Raw genomic sequence first — 19,217 nt, 5'->3', positions numbered from 1 at the left:
TCGCTTACAGGCTCTCCAACTCAATATCCACACTTCCAACAATGAGCGTCCAACATGTCATTGACCTTGTGAAAGCCATCTTTCATTACAAGGTGAAATACGGCAAGGCATGGAAGGCGAAGCAAGCCGCATTTAAGATGTTGTATGGTACATGGGAGGAAGCATACAACCGAATCCCTAGGTTGTTGTTAGCCATGGCCGCGACAAACCCGGGCATGGTTCATGTGGTCGAGCCTCATGGGCACCAAACAACGGTTCATGAAGGAAGGAAAGTCAGAGTATTTGGCCGTGCTTTTTGGGCGTTCGAGCAATGTGTGAGGGCTTTCGAACATTGTAGGCCGGTCATCGCAATTGATGGCACGTTCTTGACCGGACAATACAAGGGCACCTTGTTGGTTGCGATAGCAAGTGATGCCAATAACCGGGTGTTGCCATTGGCATTTGCTTTGGTTGAGGTGGAAAACAATGACAACTGGGAGTGGTTTCTGCATCTTTTGAGGACGAAGGTGTTACCCGCTCAAAGGGAAATTTGTGTCATATCGGATCGGAATCAAGGAATTCTTAACGCCGTGGAGATTGACATTCCCGGGCATGCTCCGTTGCACCATCGCTGGTGCATGAGGCACTTTTGTTCGAACTTCTATAGGGCATGTGGCCTTAAGGAGTTGGCCGATGATCTTCAAGATTGTTGTCTCGCTTTCTCCGATAAGCGCTTCGCCACTTTGTACAACAAATTGCTCGCACACAAAAAACTTGATCCCGGGGGTCAAGAGTTTCTCAATAGGCACATTCAATACCGGAACAAGTGGGCACGTGCTTTTGATGAAGATGGCCGGAGATACGGTCAAATGACAAGCAATATGGCCGAATGCTTCAATAGGGTGCTCAAAGGTGCACGTGGATTACCCGTGACGGCAATAGTTCAATACACATTTGACAAGATGAATGCGTACTTTGTAAAGTACTCGATGGAAACCGATGCACAGATAGCGGGTGAGAACCCACGGAAGTACAAGTACAAGTTCCCACCCAAAGTTGATGAATGGTTGCTATTTCAATCACGGAAGGCGGACTCAGAAGAAGCTATATTATATGACAATGAAGAGTGGAAGTACGAAGTGAAAGAGCCAGGAGGAACCACAAATGATGGCCGGCAACATGGAGGTCGGGCTTTCAAGGTGTCGTTAACACAATGTGATTGCACTTGCGGGAGGCCATTGTTGCTTCATCTCCCATGCTCACATTTGTATGCCGCCGGCCGCGTTAGGAATGTGGACATCAATCACCCACGCACCGTGAGGGAGTCGGAGTTCTCAATCATGACGGTCAAGAAAACATGGGCTCCCCGCTTTCACCCATACTTTGACCAATCACAATGGCCGGAGTATCATGGAGTTCAACTATGGCCGGATCCGGAGTTGAAGGTTGTTAAACGGGGTAGACGTAAGACAAAGCGTCTTAGAGGCGACATGGACGGATGGGGCCATGGTGGGCGCCGCGAAGCGGGCAACGACCAATTCCAAGAGCCTCGTGAGAGCTCCCGTTGTGGGGAGTGCAAAGGTCATGGCCACAACAAAAGAAAATGTACCAAACCAAGGAAAAGGTCCAAGAAAAATGATGCAAGCACAAGCCAACATGGAGCTACACAAGGGAGCCAACCAAGTGGTAGCCAACCTAGTGGTAGCCAAGCCAACCACAAGTGGTAGCCAACCTAGTGGTAGCCAACCTAGTGGTAGCCAACAAGTGCCAAGCCAACCAAGTGGTAGCCAACCTAGTGGTAGCCAACAAGTGCCAAGGCAACCAAGTGGTAGCCAACAAGTGCCTAGCCAACCAAGTGTTAGCCAACCTAGTGGTAGCCAACAAGTGCCAAGGCAACCAAGTGGTAGCCAACAAGTGCCTAGCCAACCAAGTGTTAGCCAAAGAGGATCTAGGGAACAAAGAGGTCGGCAACTTGGACTTACAAGAGGCCGTGGTGGTGGTAGAGGTGGTGGTGGTGGTCTCGGCCGTGGTGGTGGAAGAGCTCGACGTGGTGGTAATGGCCGTGGTGATGGTCTCGGCCTTGGTGATGGTCTTGGCCTTGGTGGTGGACTTGGCCGTGGTGATGGACAAGCGCAAGTTCGTTATAGAGGAATGTTTGGATACCTAGATGGACCGTTTCCGTATGTTCCTCACTAACTATAATGTATCATATGTTCTTGTTTTTTCATATGTTCTTCTTTTTCATATGTGCTTCCATTTGTTCTTATTGTCCTTACTAACCGTTATGTTCCACTCATTGTAGGTATGGCGGCTTCCCAACCCAACAAACCAACGATGAAGGAGGATGGCGAAGATGAGATGGCCGGATGGTGGGAGAAGGCTGCGAAGAAGCTTAGAGAGGAGGATGCAGCCAAGCTAAAGAAGAAGAAGGAAGAGGAGCTTGAGAAGGAGAGGAAGCGAAAACAGAGTGCGGCAAATGCGATGCGCGCTAGGGAGCAAGCGTTGATGAGGAAAGTTGAGGAGGCACAGAAGAAGCGTCAACAGGATTTTGAAGAAAGAACCATGAAGCTTTGGGCAATTGCAGCTGAAAAAGAAGAGAGGGACAATCAGATATTCATGGAGAGGGTGGTTAAGGAGGCTCACCTCATAAGAAAAAGGGAGGAGGAAGAGGAAGAAGAGAGGAAGAAGAAGAAGGGAAAGGGGCCTTGCTCTACGCAATAGAGCTATGTCTCCTCTTCGATTTGGTTGTGAACTACTATGTCTCCAATGTGATTTGGTTGTGAACTACTATGTGCCGTGAACTACTATGTCTCCTCCTCGATTTGGTTGTGTGAACTACTATGTGCGGTGAACTACTATGTCTCCTCCTTGATTTGGTTGTAAGAACTACTATGTGTCGTGAAGTACTATGTGTTATGAACTACTATGTGTCGTGAAGTACTTGGGCGCTGCAATCTACCATGTGGCGCCTAGCTGCTGTGGCTCTCTGGATAGCTAAAAAATTCACTAAGTCCAAGTCCAAGTGCCTCAAACTGTAAAGTACCTTCTGTTCTGGCTGCATAGCTACAGACCAGTGCAGCGCCTAGCTAGGAGGCGCCACACTGTACAGTGCAGCGCCTGGGGGCTAGGCGCTGCACTGTATAGTGCGGCGCCTCCGTGCTAGGCGCTGCACAAACACTTAGCGAAATTTTTGCCTGAAACTGGAGGCATACCTTCTGTTGCACTCTGGATAGCTACAGACATGTGCAGCGCCTAGCTCGGAGGCGCCACACTCTATAGTGCAGCGCCTGCGAGCTAGGCGTTGCACTGTAGAGTGCGGCGCCTCCAAGCTAGGCGTTGCACATGTCTGTAGCTATCCAGCAAGCAACAGAAGTATGGCTAGTTACAGACATGTGCAGCGCCTAGCTTGGAGGCGCCACACTCTATAGTGCAGCGCCTGCGAGCTAGGCGTTGCACTGTAGAGTGCGGCGCCTCCAAGCTAGGCGCTGCACATGTCTGTAGCTATCCAGAAAAGCAACAGAAGTATGGCTAGTTACAGACATATGCAGCGCCTAGCTTGGAGGCGCCACACTCTATAGTGCAGCGCCTGCGTGCTAGGCGTTGCACTGTAGAGTGCGGCGCCTCCAAGCTAGGCGCTGCACATGTCTGTAGCTATCCAGAAAAGCAACAGAAGTATGGCTAGTTACAGACATATGCAGCGCCTAGCTTGGAGGCGCCACACTCTATAGTGCAGCGCCTGCGTGCTAGGCGTTGCACTGTAGAGTGCGGCGCCTCCAAGCTAGGCGCTGCATATGTCTGTAGCTATCCAGAAAGCAACAGAAGTATGGCTAGTTACAGACATATGCAGCGCCTAGCACGGAGGCGCCACACTCTACAGTGCAACGCCTAGCTCGCAGGCGTTGCACTGTAGAGTGTGGCGCCTCCGTGCTGGGCGCTGCACAAACACTTAGCAATTTTTTTGCCTGAAACTTGAGGCCTACCTACTGTGCCTCCTCCCCCCCTCTACTGGGTCTTTTTCAGCCACAGTTCAACAATTAGTATAACAAACATTCAGGTTCAAAAAGGGTTCACAAAAGACATCATTTCTTAGAAAGGACCATCACAATAAGTTCCAGTTTACCATAGAGCTACCACCACTCCAAGTTCAACGACATAAAAGGTACGACCACTCCAAGTTCAACGACATAACAAATCGCACTCGAAGTTCAACATTATAAAAAAACTAAGATGACTAGTGCTTTCCACGCTTGCTGGGTCCTCCCCCCCTCTTGACGCTTATCTTCTTCACCTTCCTAGGAAGAGGAACCCGCTCCGGCTCCGGCTCCGCCTCCGGTTCGACATCGTCATCCAAATAGTCATCCAAAGCCGCCATCCGCGAGGTGCCGACCGTCCTTTTGCCTCTTTGGGTGAAGTCTTCAGGTGTGTACTTGTTGATTCCCCTCCTAGGCTTCAACTCGTATGCAGACCGAGCCCGGTACGTCCCCAAGGTCATATCATCAGCAACCTATGCATCAACAAAAGATATGGAAAGACCGTGTGTGAGGATATAGTTAGCAATGCATCAACAAATGGATATATATCGTCATGACATACCTCTTGGGTGACCACACCCACATCCTCATCCTCGAAAGGTTCACCATGGCTCTGCCCCGAAGCGGGATCTGATGGTGTCGCCGACCTAGACCGTTCTGGTGATACATACTCGGGGTCACGACAACCGAAAAGGTTTGATAGCCGCCTTAACTTTTGGCCCTGGCGCTGCAACATGTACAAGTGAATGAGACATGGAACGTACCAACAAATGTTAAGTGCTAGTTTGAAGGAGATGTGAACCTTAATGAATTCTCGAAGTGCACCTTCCCCATCGCTTTTGCCAGCCGGGGTTGTTTCCAGAATAGTCTCGGTCTCGTCAGCTGCTTTCTTGATCTGGGCACGCTATGAACAGAAACGGTATCAAAGTGTTAGGCAAGCGAAGATGTGAAAAGTGCGAATGGAAAAGCAAAAAGGGCTAACCACAAAGTTCATCATTGGAGCTGAAGGGATCACCGAGTTGCCTTTCCTGACTAATGCGTTGTACTGGTGCTGGGCTACCTCATCAAAAACGGTGGGTTCTTCCAGAATCTCCTCAGCATACGCCGGCTGGCATACCTCCACGCGGGTACTTGCAAGAAACCATGCGAGATAGTTGTTGAACGCGATCGGGCAGTGCTCACGAAGCTGGGCTCGTTTTCCAGCCCTTGCTTGCTCCACACTAAGAGCGAACTGCACGACATACTTCCTGTGATGGCTGGCCCAATCCTTGATCTTCCGCTGCTTTTTCCTATCCAACCTGCAAGTTAGAAACAGAATATTAGCATCATCGAAACCGTCGAGAAGCTGCTAAGTGCTCAAGGTTAATTATATCTTACGCGTGTAGCAACTTGTCCGTGTCCTCCCACTCCGGCGGGTGTGGCTGGAACAAACCAAACTGGCGGAACACCCGATGTGGCAGGTGAAGCTCAACCGCCCAGTTGCATATCAGTGGGCACCGCATATGCCAGAGATCCCTATCCCTAATGCACATCGGATTAAGCCTGAACTCTATAGGGTTACCAAAACTCTCTCCTTTTCCATACGGCTCCCATTCCACCTGCAAAATGGGATTGAATGCAAAATTGATATCGAGTGAAGATACAAGCATGATAATCACTTATGCAAGGTCGGTTCACCTGCTCAGGCGTGATCGCGTCCAGCTCGCTCTTGTACAACTTGTACATTACCGAGGGATCATCCGTCGTCTCATTTAACACATCCCACTTGTAAGCCCAAGTGGGGAGCCGTAGTGGGTCGTCTTTATCGTCCCAATCCTCGTACTTCACGGTCTTAGGTCGTCCAACCGGCAAACGCTCCCAGCTCCATATGGAAAGTGCGAGCAGACAACCACCAATACCTCCAGTGTGCCTACAACTGGCATCGTCCAACTGCACATAAAAAAGAACATGGTCAAATTTGCCGCAAGAGCGCATTGATAATGTATCAATGAAGTGAAAAGGAAACAACTTCATACCTGTCGATACAAGTAAGCTAGTGTCGCCGAACCCCAACTCCATTTGCTATCGAAGACGGTCAACGCCTTCAGCCACATCCATGGAGCATTCTTGCCTGTGCCATCAGCAAACATTGTCCTCGATATCACGTACCACATGTAGACACGAGCATATGTCTTCACCATGTCCTCATTAGCATCATCGGGGCAATGAGCGAAGTTCGATGATATCCACGTGAAAGTAGCGCCCGCTGCGACTCTTTCCTTCTTCTTATCTTCCCTTTCTGGCTCCCGAGGCTCCGGAGGAACCATACCGATAAGGGCATGCATCTGCGCGCGCCACCCTTCAGAATCGGTGTTCATACATAAAGGATTGCCATCGATAGGAAGACCGGTGATCATAGCAATATCCTACAGCGTCACGGTCATCTCCCCGGTCCGAAGATGGAAAGTGTGTGTCTCCGGCCTCCAATGATCAATAAGCGCGGTGAGTGCTGCAGCATTGTTGGGTGGCGTCGACCGGCGGACCAACTCAATGAAAGGGAGAAGTCCTGCCTCCCTAACATAAGGTGTGTACCGCTCATCATAGCGCATCCCTCCAAGGCTGATCCCGTGAGACCGAAGCTTCAGAGGTGCAAGCTCCTACAAACAAACAAATCATAACATTACATATGGGGCATTTGTGTTTGAAAAAGCATACGAAATTCATAACACCGGCCACTTTCCGTATTACCCGCTGCTGCACCGACATAGCGTACGACCGGTGTTGTTTGTCCCAATGATCATCGAGAAGCCAAACCATCCTAACAATTTCAACAAAGCATTCTTGTCAACACGATTATCTTTGAAGCATATGGTGCTTCCCCCTACTTGGGCCTACTTCATACAAATAACTTCTCCATAGAAATAACATGTCAATCTATGTATCCAAACTATATAAATAACATGTCAACCTATCTATCCAAACCACATTCTAATCTAACAAGGGTTCCCCAAATCTAATATATGCAAGATTCAAACAAAAGTTGCCCAAATCTAATACATGCAAGATTCAAACAAGGGTTCCCCAAATCTTAAAAATATAATATTTTCTATGGATAGAAAGAAGGGGATCGGAGGAGAGTACCTTCTACGATGGATTGATGAACAAATGCACGGACCAAATCGTCGGATCGGAAGGATTTGGGAGAGGGATTGAGAGGGGGAGTGCAGATGGCCGCCGCCCTGTTTTTCTGTAACTGCCAATGGGGAGGGTGGGGGAGGAGAGGGCTGGCGCGTTTGCAGATAAGTCACAGTGCAGCGCCTTACACGTGTAGCGCCTAGCGGCTAGGCGCTGCACATTAGAGGTGCCGCGCCTAGCTCGGAGGCGTTGCACTGCTGGGTGTGGGCCCATGGGCTGCCACGGTGGACAGAAGTGCAACGCCCCGGAGCTAGGCGCTGCACCGTAGGGTGTGGCGCCGGCGTGGCGGGCGCTACACAAAAGGGTTAGGGGTGTGAAATAGTTTCGCACCCAGTTCATTCTGTGAATTTATTTCGTTTCCAGGTCAAAATTGTCAAATTTGCCACAGGGACGCAACATAGTCATCATAGGAAGGCTGCTCCGCTGGCTGGCTAGGCCCAGCGGCAGAGTCGGGACTCGGGGTGGGGCTCGGGGGATCCATGTGGAAATACTTTTTCCAATTTCCAAATACCTACGTGTCCCTATATATATATTTCTACCACCACACGGGCGCCCCTATGGCGGTTATTAAAACTTTTGTATTATTCTTTAAATCATGAACATTTTTTAAGTTGGTGAACATTTTTTCAAATTCGTGAACATTTTTTTAAATCACGAGCATTTTATGAACCGATGAACTAATTTGTGGTCCGGGGATATTTTTTGAATTTCTAGAACATTTTTTAAAACTAATGAACAATATTTGAACTGGCGATAATTTCGTTCAATTTCGTTAACACTTTTATAATACACAATTTTTTTCAAAATATTTGATACTTTTTAATACGCAAAACAAAGTTAGTTTGTAGGTTTGATTTTTTTTCCTTTTTTACTTTTCTTTTCCCCATTATATTTCTGGAAAATGGAATTTTAAGGGGTTAATACAGGTAAGGGCTTCCCACACTATCTAATGTCAACTTTCCACTATGAAAAATGAAGTTTCGAGTAATATTACGGCGCCTACGGCGCAAAACTTCTGCTCGTTGACTTTTCATAAAATATTGAAGGGGGGCATAAGTCAAAGTATTTGTTGGTTGTACAATGTGTTTGTCGTAATAACCTCACTAGTGCGGAAACGTCTAGCTATGATGTGGCAAAAATGGTCTTGCTGGCGTCAACACCCAACGCCAGCAATATGGCGCCACTGTTAAAAATTAGTGGTGCCGTTGGAGCCCACGTCAGAAGTATTTCACATGATGATGATGTGCCACGTGGCCAACACTAGCAATAAGTGTACCTTACCACTGTCGTACCTTATTGGCCAACACCAGCAAATTGATCTTTCGCTAATAAAAAATATATTCTACTTCACAAACTAAATAATTCAAATTCATAAAAGATACTAGCTAGTTAAAGAACTCCGTAATTCAACTTCACAAACTAAATAGTCCACTCTTGGTCAAGAATTAACTTCAACTGGCGAATCTTGTGTCTGTCCATCTTTTTTCAAATGATTTATCTCCATCTCGAGGTCATTCCCCTCGGTCCTGAGGAGTTTTCTCTCCTTCTTCAACTTACCCCTCTCCTCGATCAGCTGATCTCTCTCGTCCATCATCCTATTAGTCTTGGAGAAGAGACTAGCCTTCTCGTTCAGCAGTTGACCTGTCTTCGCCTTCACCGAGGCATTCACCTCTTGCAGGCTATTGGTGGTATATAGGTGAGCCTTGAAGAGATTGCGGTTGCCTCTATAATTGGCCATGATCTGATGCACTTTAATTTGTTAGAAAAATAAACAATGTTGTGTTGGGTTGCAAACTATTTTTAAAGTATGTCAAGAACACTACAATACTTTGAGGTGTTTGGCTCTAGGACCATTGAACTATGACAACAAATGACAATTGAACTATGCATGACAACAGTTGCCTACAATATGACATTTCACAATTGAACTATATATGACAATAAGGAAGGAAGCACACACGTGCATGATACATTTGCTAGAGATAACCTCAGCACTAAGGAATTATTCCATCATGTCAAATCAGATCGAATAAGTTATTATGAATAACTCATGATGTGGCATTACTACGAATCAACCAAATTATTCCTAAAAAAGTCCAACAAAACAATAACCATTCACCACAGTTCATGCATATAGAGAACTTAGAAGATTACATACTTTGAAACTTCATAATCAATGTTCAGTATAATAGCTAGAGAGTAACATAAACATATTTTCAGCCCATGCCCCCCCCCCATGTTTCCATCTCAAGCTCTGCCACTGAACCCTAACTAATCGAGAGTGAAGAAAACAAATGGGGAGGGAGATGCTCACCGAAGATTGGAGCGTGGTGCGTCGTTAACCGCCTACGTCTTTGTCGCCGTCACCTGCCTTCATCGCCGAAACCCTAACATTTTGGATGAAATAAATGATTAACATAAAATGGTCGATAAATGGCAACGAGATGGGAGGTGTAGATGTATGGCAACGAGAGGGGGAGGCCTAAAAGAATACTTCAGCACCGGAAATGGCTGGAATCATCAATAGAAGGGGGTCAATCGACGGAGGTGGCGGTGAGAAGGAGAGAGAGAGAGAGAGAGAGAGAGAGAGAGAGAGAGTGTGTGTGTCGAGTAGTGGAGCGAGGGGACTATGTCCCCCCCCCCCTAGGTTTTGACCTGGGCGCATCGGAAGTGTAGGGCTAGGCCCAATGGGCCATTTTCAGGAATATAATTAAAAGTTAAAATATATATATAAGATTCAAAAAATATAATAAAAAGACTCAAAATATAAAAGATTCAAAATTCTTGAAGACTTTAAAACAACAACAAAACTCAAAATATGAAGATTCAAAATTATAGAAAGACTCAAAATTATAAAGATTCAAGATAATAAATAAAAAACTCAAAACTATAGAAAGACTCAAATTTGTGGTGTATTATAAACTGCTACGCGAGCACTAAAACATTATCTACAACGTCAGACAGAAATACAGCGCCAACATTAGTTTTTGCTTGGTCAGTACAGATTTTTAAAGTACCGAAATATTTTGGTAACCCTGAAAATACCTTCCATATATGTTTTCTTTGTCTATGGACCATTCTGAGACTCCGAATATATATTTTGGTAACCCCATGGTGTCCAGGATCCCATCTGAGACTCCGAATAAAAATTCGATAACATCATCTTATTATCTCATCAAACCCTAGCGACACCGAACGTTAAGTGTGTGACTCTACGGGTTCGAGAATATGTGGACATGATCAAGACTCCAGACCAATCAATAACCAATAAAGGGGCCATGGATGCCCATGATGCTTCCCACATATTCGACAAAGATATTTCATCGGCTGAACCACGTTCTCAATGATTTCGATAACCCCGTATACAATTCCATTTGTCTGGCGATATGTTACTTGCTCCAGATTCGATCGTCGGTCTCATCATACCTATTTTAATCTCGTTACCAGCAAAGTCTCTTTACTCGTTCCGTAATACAATATCCCCGTGACCAAACCCATTAGTTATATGCTTAAAAGCTACTTCGGATGTTGTATTCCCAAGAGGGCCCAGAGATATCTCTCCATCACATGGAGTGATAAATCCCAGTATTGATCCATGCAACCCAACAAGTACCTTCCGAGATACCTGAAGAGCTTCTTTATGATCACCTATTTACGAAGTGACAATTGATGCCCACAAAGCATTTTTTCGGTACTAGGGAGTGCCATGTTCTCATGGGCTATGGAACAGATACTTGACATTAAGAAAGTTGTAGCAATTTAAACTTAGTGACACGATCAGATGCTAGGCTTGTGATCTGTCCATCACATCATTTCGTAATGATCTGACCTTGTTATTAAATGACAACTCATGTCTATGGCTAGGAAACCTTAACCATCTTTAATCAACGAGCTAGTCTAGTGGAGGCTTACTAGGGACACAATTTTTTTTATGTATCCACACATGTATTTGAGTTTTCGGTTATCCAATTATAGCATAAAGAACAAACACTTATCAAGAACAAGGAAATATGATAGTAACAACTTTATTATTGCCTCTAGGGCATATTACCAATAGTCTCTCACTTGCACTAGAATCAATAATCTAAGTTTACATTGTTACAAATCTAACACCCATGGAGTTTTGGTGTTGATCATGTTTTGCTCGTGGAAGAGGTTTGGTCAACGGGTCTGCAACATTCAGAACCGTATGAAGTTTGCAAATCTTTATGTCACCTTCCTTGACGTAGTCACGGATGGAGTTAAAGAAACATTTGATATGCTTGGTTTTCTTGTGAGACAGTGGCTCTTTGACAATGGCCATGACACCAGTGTTGTCACAATAGATAGCCATGGGATCCAATGCACTAGGAACCACACCTGGTTTGGATATGAACTCCTTCATCTAGGACACCGTCAGCCGTGCCACCTGGCACTTGTTTGCCGAGTGCCGTAGTAGAGGATCTTGGCATACATCACATAAACCGAGTGTTCTATTTTTGCCGAGCACATTGTAGCAGAGACTCGGCAACTACCGGCGTGTGTCGTGTCCTGTTGTCTGCCGAGAGCCACACTCGGCTTACATGGCCTTTATCGTGATCCCGTGGTCTGGTACTCGGCAAACAGCAATGTACTCGGTAACGACGATTTTCCCAGTAGTGATAGAAAACATATGGGCATATGAAACATCAATAAATACAATATGAGAATATATTGTATAATTAGTGATGATCTAAAAGGAAAAAAAAATACTTCAGCTACTTTTTTGGACGACTAGAAAATTTACTTCAGCTTCATAAAATTGGTCATTAAGAGCAATGTTGCAAAAAAAATGTGCTAAACTGCACATGTTGAGAGCTTAAAGTGTCTTTGACAGGGCACAGATCAGTGTCATATGTTTAACCCCTAGACATTTAAGCCAGTGATCACATTCCACGACTTGTAGGCATCATATGCTTGACGATCCTCCAAATTTATTTGAAATTTCTCCATTTTTGTAGAAGGCATGTAGATTAGGGTCTCGAGGATTTGAACCAATTTGAATTAGTAATTATGCTCAAACTCTAATTCTTTCACCATTTTACATGAACAAGGAAGCCGTTATTGTGTTTCAATGAGGTATGGGCGTTGTACCCATCATCTGCATGTATGATTTCTCAGCGGAATTTGCAAGGTACTCCCTCCGTTCCTAAATATAAGTCTTTTTAGAGATTTCAATGCGGACTACATACGGAGCAAAATTAGTAAATCTATATTCTAAAATATGTCTATATACATCCATATGTAATTCGTAGTGGAATCTATAAAAAGACTTATATTTCGGAACAGAGGTACTCCCTGGCATGGATGCATCCAATGCAATTCCAGCCGATGTACAGTAATCTTTTTCATCTACAGTAGTCACTAGCTGCTACTTCTCTAGCCAATTGATCTTGAGATGTACAATTATAAAGAAACTTTGCAATCCAGATGATGTTTATAAATGTATTATTACTGAAACAATCAATATGTAGAGGAGTGCATGCTTATTCGCAGAAGCAATGAGCCAGCAACCATGTTGAATAGAATCTTCCTCATGTAACTGAGAATGACTGAATGGCCCTAAAATGTTGGAAGATGCAAATGAAAGGGTGGTACTATTTCAGTTTTTCTGTTCTCAACTACAGAATGAAAACTTGGAAGATATTCAAAATTCATAAGGAAACATCGTTCACGTCAGGCATTTGTGCTAGATTCAATAAAACTTCTAATTAGTTAACTCAAGTGGTAAATTTCCATCCACATTTCAGCACTCCAGCTTCCTGCCTGATTCAGCTCTTTTCTACACAAGTGAGCAAGTTTTACAGCACCTCTGTCTTCTACTCGCATAAGTACCACCACATTCAGTTTGAGCAACTACTCTAATGCAAGCCAAAAGAACTTTTGCCTGACAAAGCATAAAGCACAATCTCTACTCTCATGCTAACCACCATGCTTCACTTGTCAGCTTCATCAGGAGCTTTCATTAATTCCCTGGCTTTCCTGTACAGTGTTAAACCAAAATGGAACAAATTTCAGCTTTAACCCACAGAGCTATATGGAACAATAGCACCAAAAATTGAAATGGAAATGTTAGTCTCCAGTTTGGTGAACTTGAATTGTAGGTATAATGGAATTCGACGCGTTGGTCCAGTGTGCAAACTGCTGGTCGTTAGTATGGAAGTACATATCATTCATGCTTCAAAAGATACAAGTACAAGACAGTAGATTACCGTAGCTCTCTCTCCACCTCTATGTTTCCAGGATCTAATTTTTGAGCATCCAGGAGAGCGTCACAAGCTTGCTTATACTCCTAGACGTAGAGCACATCAAAGGCACGTGAGCGAATGCATAATAGATTGTAGAGTAGGGAAACACGATGGCAAGCTAGACGTGTAGTAACTCACTTTGAGAAGCATGTGAGCTGCAGCCTGACGGTAGCAAGCTTTTGCCCAGTTAGGTCGCAGCATTCTGCAGCTGAGAGCGTCTGACAGAGCACCTTCACCATCGTCCAACATCAGTTTACAAAGACTCCTGTTTGCGTACAATGTTGCACTCGGTGCGGCATCTATTGCCTATGGTCGGTCAAACACAACAGGTTATGCGATTATCTTCTCATGATGACAGGTTAGGAAGATTAGTCCGGCAAAATAATATTAATCCAACAGAAATACATCATAATGGCAAATTAACAGATAATAAACAGGGAAACTAGAGAACAATATTAGAAACCTTGTTAGCAAACAAATAATGTTCTGCAACCGGTCACTAGAAAAATGCCACCTTCTAAACCACCATTGTCCATAGATAAGGTTTAAGGGGCTTACCAGATCATATGATTTTGATGCGAACTTATAGTCCTTCAGCCTGAATGCATAATCTGCCTGTGACTTGAATATAGCTTTTGCTCGCTCAAGGTGCCTCTGATCCTGAATGATAGAACAATGCAAAAAATTTAGGAATGAAGCGTCGTTTCAAAGATATTCCAATTAAAACAGAAACTTAACAACTCTGTTACACATTCGCCGTAGCTTCGTATCTGATATGCTTATGCTGCAATGCAAAGTGCACATTGAGGTAATTTCTCATGTATAGCTGTATAGCACAGCAAAAGGCAGCAGTTACTCACACAACAAGAATTTGATCACAAGTATAGCTGTATAGCACATTGTCTATATTTGTATATTTCACAGTTCACAACTTCACATCGACAGTATATATGCTTGTAAAGCACTCCTGTCTCTTGAAGACTACGCATGACGAGAAGTTTACAGCAGTTCATGAATCGATACTGAACAACCAAGTTACTTTTTTTGAACCATTGAACAGCCAAGAACTAATAAGGGGTCCAAATCTGGTCCTTCCAAAATTATAATTGGTAGTTTGTTCAAAGAGCTTTAACTACTTCAATTTAATGGTTATGATGAGGTGATGCTCTGAAGAAAAACCATAAAAAGGTGATGACTATCATTTCAAGTGTGATCTCATGCATATATAGTAAGTCCAAGTCATAACAGTTGACGGACAAATTCAGGACTGGCGAGCAAAAAATATGACCCGCCATTCAAGTAGTCCCTCCGTCCCATAATATAAGATGTTATTACAACCAATATATGAGGGAGTAAAATTTATCCACGGGGCGCAACAGCAACAAATAACGTACCAGTGGCTTTGCACTTTCAAATTTTTCATATGAGATGATTCCATCTATACTCCAGTTTGGGATAGATGGAATTGGGGAATTCAAAGGAAACAGCATTTCAACTTGTTCCATACAGTCACGTCGAGCAGCATGCTCTATTGGTAACCTACCAAACTGGGCAACAAAAGGAAAAATGTCAACTCTTTTGAAATTAACTACATAACTAAAGGACCCTATAGAATGCAGTAAAAGAATATGAAAATTATGAAAAGATATAACCCATATAATAAACTGCAATGCCATGGGAGAGAACCAGGGTTTACATAATGTTGGTACCAAATGTTTCAACCAGGATTTATCCCAGCATGCATTTCTAAATTCTAGTAGCAATTTAAACAGTCAATATACTCCGACAACATACCAAAAGGCCATCCTTCAGCAAGGGATTAAAAACAGGCATTTCAGCAAGAATTGAAATTGAGAAGCAACAATAATTTTTAGTGGCATGCCCTTTAGGAGTCCCCATGAATTATATAGATAAAAACAACAAGGACAAATAGCTATACATGAATTTTAATTTGACACTTTAGAGTAATTGAAAAAGTACCAACCGCTGGGATGAAGAAAACAACATAAAGTAAGCTAAGAGAAGTCAAGTCATTTTAGTGATTGCTGGATGAGTACATTTGGAAAATGCGGCTACCCTGAAGCCTGAATGCTGCATTATGAGATGTCGCTATCTCATAACTGTTAAGTTAAGCACCGGCCTCATATTAAATAGAGAAACACTGACATATCTTGGCTATCTGTGGGCTCAATACAAGGACATCCACCATATTCAAAAACATTTCAGACTAACGATATACATATATACAGGATTGCACAGAACAGAGCATGCTCCAGAACTCAAAATTTGCTACTTCATTCCAAAATATTTTCTAGTTTTCTCCTAAGTCAAACTTCTTTTAGTCAACAACATCAATATGCATTTGTTGATATAAACCGTTAAAATTATAGCTCACACGCCTACCTATTGCCTGCACATAGATAAATGCAAACTTCTCATCACATAGTCAAAGACTAAAAGCACCATGAATTCATTGCTAAAGCTTAACTATCCTCCTTAAGAGTTGAATAATACGGTCAGCATAAGTTTTAGTACAATAGATCAAGAAAATAAGGAAAACATACACCATCAGGAATATTAGGATCCGCTCCTGCCTTTAACAGAAATTGCATAAAGTTGGTGTAGTCTTTGCGCCCTGCAGTGAACACTAACGGAGTCATCAGAAGTGAGGTCATCCGATTGACATCAGCACCACCCTGTGAAAAGGATTGTGGAATAAAACATTTCATGGTTCCATCTCGGTGTAAAATCAGAACATAACAATGAACAAATATAGACAATAGAATACTGGCCTTAATCAGCAGCTTCATGCACTTCAATGAACGGCATAAAAGAGCACCCATCAACGCAGAACCCAAACTGGTGACACTGGTGTTAGCCTGAAAGAAAAACATGAGAATTTCTCTATGGTCCAAGAGTAATAATTATCATCAAATACAAAGGAACAAAATCTAAAAAACGAAATATGAAAATAAGAAATGGTAAGGGTTATATACATCTGCATGGTGTTCCAACAAAATCTTCACTATTTTATCTTGTTCATTGGTAGCAGCTAGATGGAGTGGTGTACCATAGCCATAGTGTATGTCAACAGGTACTCCTTTTGAAAGTAGGAACTCAGTAACCTTACAGCTTCCTGCCGTGAATAAAATAATTCCATAAGTCATGTGGCTCCACATCTGAGTGTACAGCAGCGAAGTAACTGCTAGTAAAGTGACCACCATGGCATAAAACATAGATGGGACAATTTTATCCAACTTTGACTAATTATATTTCAGAAAAGAGATCTATATTAACTCTATGAAAAATGACTACAATATTTTTCTTCTACAATAGTATTATTGGAGTGCCCTACACAGCGAAAATTGCATGGGTGAGGAGCCAGGGAGCTACCTACGGTTGCTGCATGATGGAGAACAGTGCGTCCTTTACCATCTGCTTTAGTTAGGTCACCGCCACGATCAAGCAAATACTTCACAGTTGAAACATCGTCGGACTGAACAGATGTCATAAAGGGTGTCACGCCTGCAAAGTCTGCAACCAAAAAGCACAACAACACAATTGAGACAACCCATGGTGCCAAACATAGACATGACAGATGCCAATTTCCATAAAAGGGAAAAGGGTTAGATAAAGACCTCCAACTCCAGGAGCAGGAGCATTCACATCTCCTCTCAGTTCCTCCACCAAGTACTTGCAAACTTCAATATGCCCTCTGACGGGTGCGAGGTGCAGCACACCAAGGCCACCCTTGTTGAAAAAAGAGAAGACCGCCCTTGGGTCAGCAAGACTCTTTACAGCACCTTTCACCCAAAGAAAACACCCAAGCATATCAATATATTAATGAAGCAAATTGCCAAATTATAACTTGCTAGACAACCAAAAGAAAAGGATCCCAAATGTGTTGCATAGATGGACAAGAACCCCACTAAGTCAAGCAAGGATGCAAACCATGAGCATTAGGGAAATGCAAAGAGGGGTTGGAGGGTACCCTAAAGGTTTGACATCTGCATCGAGTCTTGGACACACAGTGAATCAATCAGTGCATAGACTTGACCAAAAATAACAACAGTGCTCTGATCATAAAGGCATAACATGTACCCCGTGTAAGGACTTGTGTTAAGCAGATTCCCAATAAACAGTACACAATGGCACGATATGTTTTTCATAATTCGGAGAGTAATTACTGTATGCATCAAATTTTACACTTAATTGTCTGCAGCGCGAAAGCTGACCCCAAAATTAACAGCATACTACTCCACAGTCCACACAAGTCAAGTGCAGGAGGAAAATTAACGAGGGACCATTCCTAGTGTCCTACAAATCAAATAGGACCCGAATTGGTGTGGCTAACAGAACAGCGGTGGCAATTGCACCATCTCATCCTGCAACGACATGCCTAATCCAGCCGCCGGGAACTCGATCATGGCCGCAGCCAGAGCAAAACCGTAGCCCAACCCAACAAATTATGGCCAAGCGAGGCCGGGGGAGGCCCAGGAGCATGGGGATGGGGCGGAGGACGAGGAGGAGAGGCCAACCTCTGAGACGCCGGAGGTCGCCGTAGAAGGCCGCTCGCAGGGCCGCGTCGTGAGCTGCACACACAAATTAAGCGCGCGGGACAAATCGACCGTAATTAGAGAGAGGGAGAGAGAGACGGAGAGAGTCGAAGAGAGAGGGAGAGGAGGGGAGACTCGCCGTACCCGTGCCGTCGCCGGAGCTGCGGGCGTAGACGAACGGCGGCGCCATGGGCGGGCGGCGTCGCGCTCGTCGCAGTGGCAGGGAGGCTTCCGGAAGAAGGCTTCGTCGGTTGCGAGCGTTTTTTTTTTTCCTTTTGGAAACTGGAATGCAAGCGGGGTGTTGGAATTTGGATATCCTCCCTCGCTCGCTGTGGTTTATTTGGGGCACACTGGACCCGGCGCACGGCTGTGGCTCAGGCCGCGCCCGCGGCCCTCTCGTGGGTGTACGCGGACCTGGTTTACAGAAGCGTCTGCTGGGGAGTTCGGCGTCACTAGGGGCGTGTTTGGTTACATGTATGGTTTTTTTTACATCTTACGTGTGTGATTCAGTTGGGCCTGACTGAGCAAATGCAGGGGTAAAATCATTTTTGTGCACATCGTTTGGTTGGCTGCATCCTCCCCGGCTTGGTTGAGGTTGCAGGAGCGCCACCCACTCTTGGGCGTGCACATACCTTGTTCATGGGAGCATATGCTAAGGAGACGGAGGGAGAGGGGACCTGTTCACGATACCCAGTTGTAGATTTCCCCACCGTGGTTAAAACTTTCCATGTTGCCGGTTGCAGCTGGTGCTAGTCGTAGCTTCCACAGATGCCGGTTGCAGCTTTCCAGCCGTTAGCCACAGTCGTCGCCGCCTCGACACTTGCAGCTTCTGCAGGTGCCGGTCGTAGCTTTTGCATACGTCAGATCTAGCTTCTGCCATCAATGGTTGTAGCACGGGGGCACCGTCTCTGCCTCAGCTCCCGACCGTCGTGGTTGCAGCTCCCCTCACTAGTAGAAAAAGGGTCATCTGTCCCGGTTGGTAAGGGCCTTTTGTCCCGGTTTTTGAACCGGGACTAAAGGGTCGTTACTAATGCCCTGGCCCTTTAGTCCTGGTTCTTACACGAACCGGGACAGATGGGCCTCCACGTGGCCGGTGCGGCGAGCCCAGGCAGGAGGGCCTTTGGTCCCGGTTGGTGGCACTAACCGGGACCAATAGGCATCCATGCGTCAGCATTTCAGGGGCTGGGGTTTCTGTTTTTTTTAAGGGGGGG

At 44.7% G+C, this 19,217-nt stretch overlaps 1 protein-coding gene across 3 annotated transcripts; it reads right to left on the bottom strand.

The window, feature by feature from the left end:
* Positions 1 to 12,880: 12,880 nt before the first annotated feature.
* Positions 12,881 to 18,288, bottom strand: LOC123163789 (serine/threonine-protein phosphatase 6 regulatory ankyrin repeat subunit C). Of its 3 annotated transcripts, XM_044581174.1 has the most exons (12): positions 18,151 to 18,288; positions 17,989 to 18,042; positions 17,089 to 17,253; positions 16,844 to 16,984; positions 16,447 to 16,586; positions 16,243 to 16,329; positions 16,015 to 16,146; positions 14,845 to 14,997; positions 14,009 to 14,110; positions 13,589 to 13,756; positions 13,415 to 13,494; positions 12,887 to 13,184 (listed from the first exon to the last, which is right to left on the bottom strand). In XM_044581174.1, exons 1-12 carry the CDS (start codon positions 18,194 to 18,196, stop codon positions 13,139 to 13,141), a joined length of 1,314 nt encoding a protein of 437 aa, XP_044437109.1. In that variant the 5' UTR covers positions 18,197 to 18,288; the 3' UTR covers positions 12,887 to 13,138. The 3 variants fall into 3 exon arrangements, with proteins under 3 accessions (XP_044437122.1, XP_044437114.1, XP_044437109.1); XM_044581187.1 differs by lacking the exon at positions 14,845 to 14,997 and having other exon boundaries at positions 12,881 to 13,184; positions 18,151 to 18,278; XM_044581179.1 differs by lacking the exon at positions 17,989 to 18,042 and having other exon boundaries at positions 12,885 to 13,184; positions 18,151 to 18,281.
* Positions 18,289 to 19,217: the final 929 nt, after the last annotated feature.

The sequence above is a fragment of the Triticum aestivum genome, chromosome 1D (assembly GCF_018294505.1).
Source record: "Triticum aestivum cultivar Chinese Spring chromosome 1D, IWGSC CS RefSeq v2.1, whole genome shotgun sequence".
NCBI classification, from domain to species: Eukaryota; Viridiplantae; Streptophyta; class Magnoliopsida; order Poales; family Poaceae; genus Triticum; species Triticum aestivum.
The sequence above is the reverse complement of the archived record's forward strand: the minus strand, read 5'-3'. Positions and strand labels throughout refer to the sequence as shown.

Excerpts from the sequence above, each read along its gene's own strand:
- LOC123163789 (XM_044581174.1), bottom strand. The coding sequence starts at position 18,196 with ATGGCGCCGCCGTTCGTCTACGCCCGCAGCTCCGGCGACGGCACGG. Across the intron at positions 18,043-18,150 it reads CAGCTCCGGCGACGGCACGG|CTCACGACGCGGCCCTGCGA; the intron begins GTACGGCGAGTC and ends TTGTGTGTGCAG. Across the intron at positions 16,985-17,088 it reads TCCTGCTCCTGGAGTTGGAG|ACTTTGCAGGCGTGACACCC; the intron begins GTCTTTATCTAA and ends TTTTGGTTGCAG.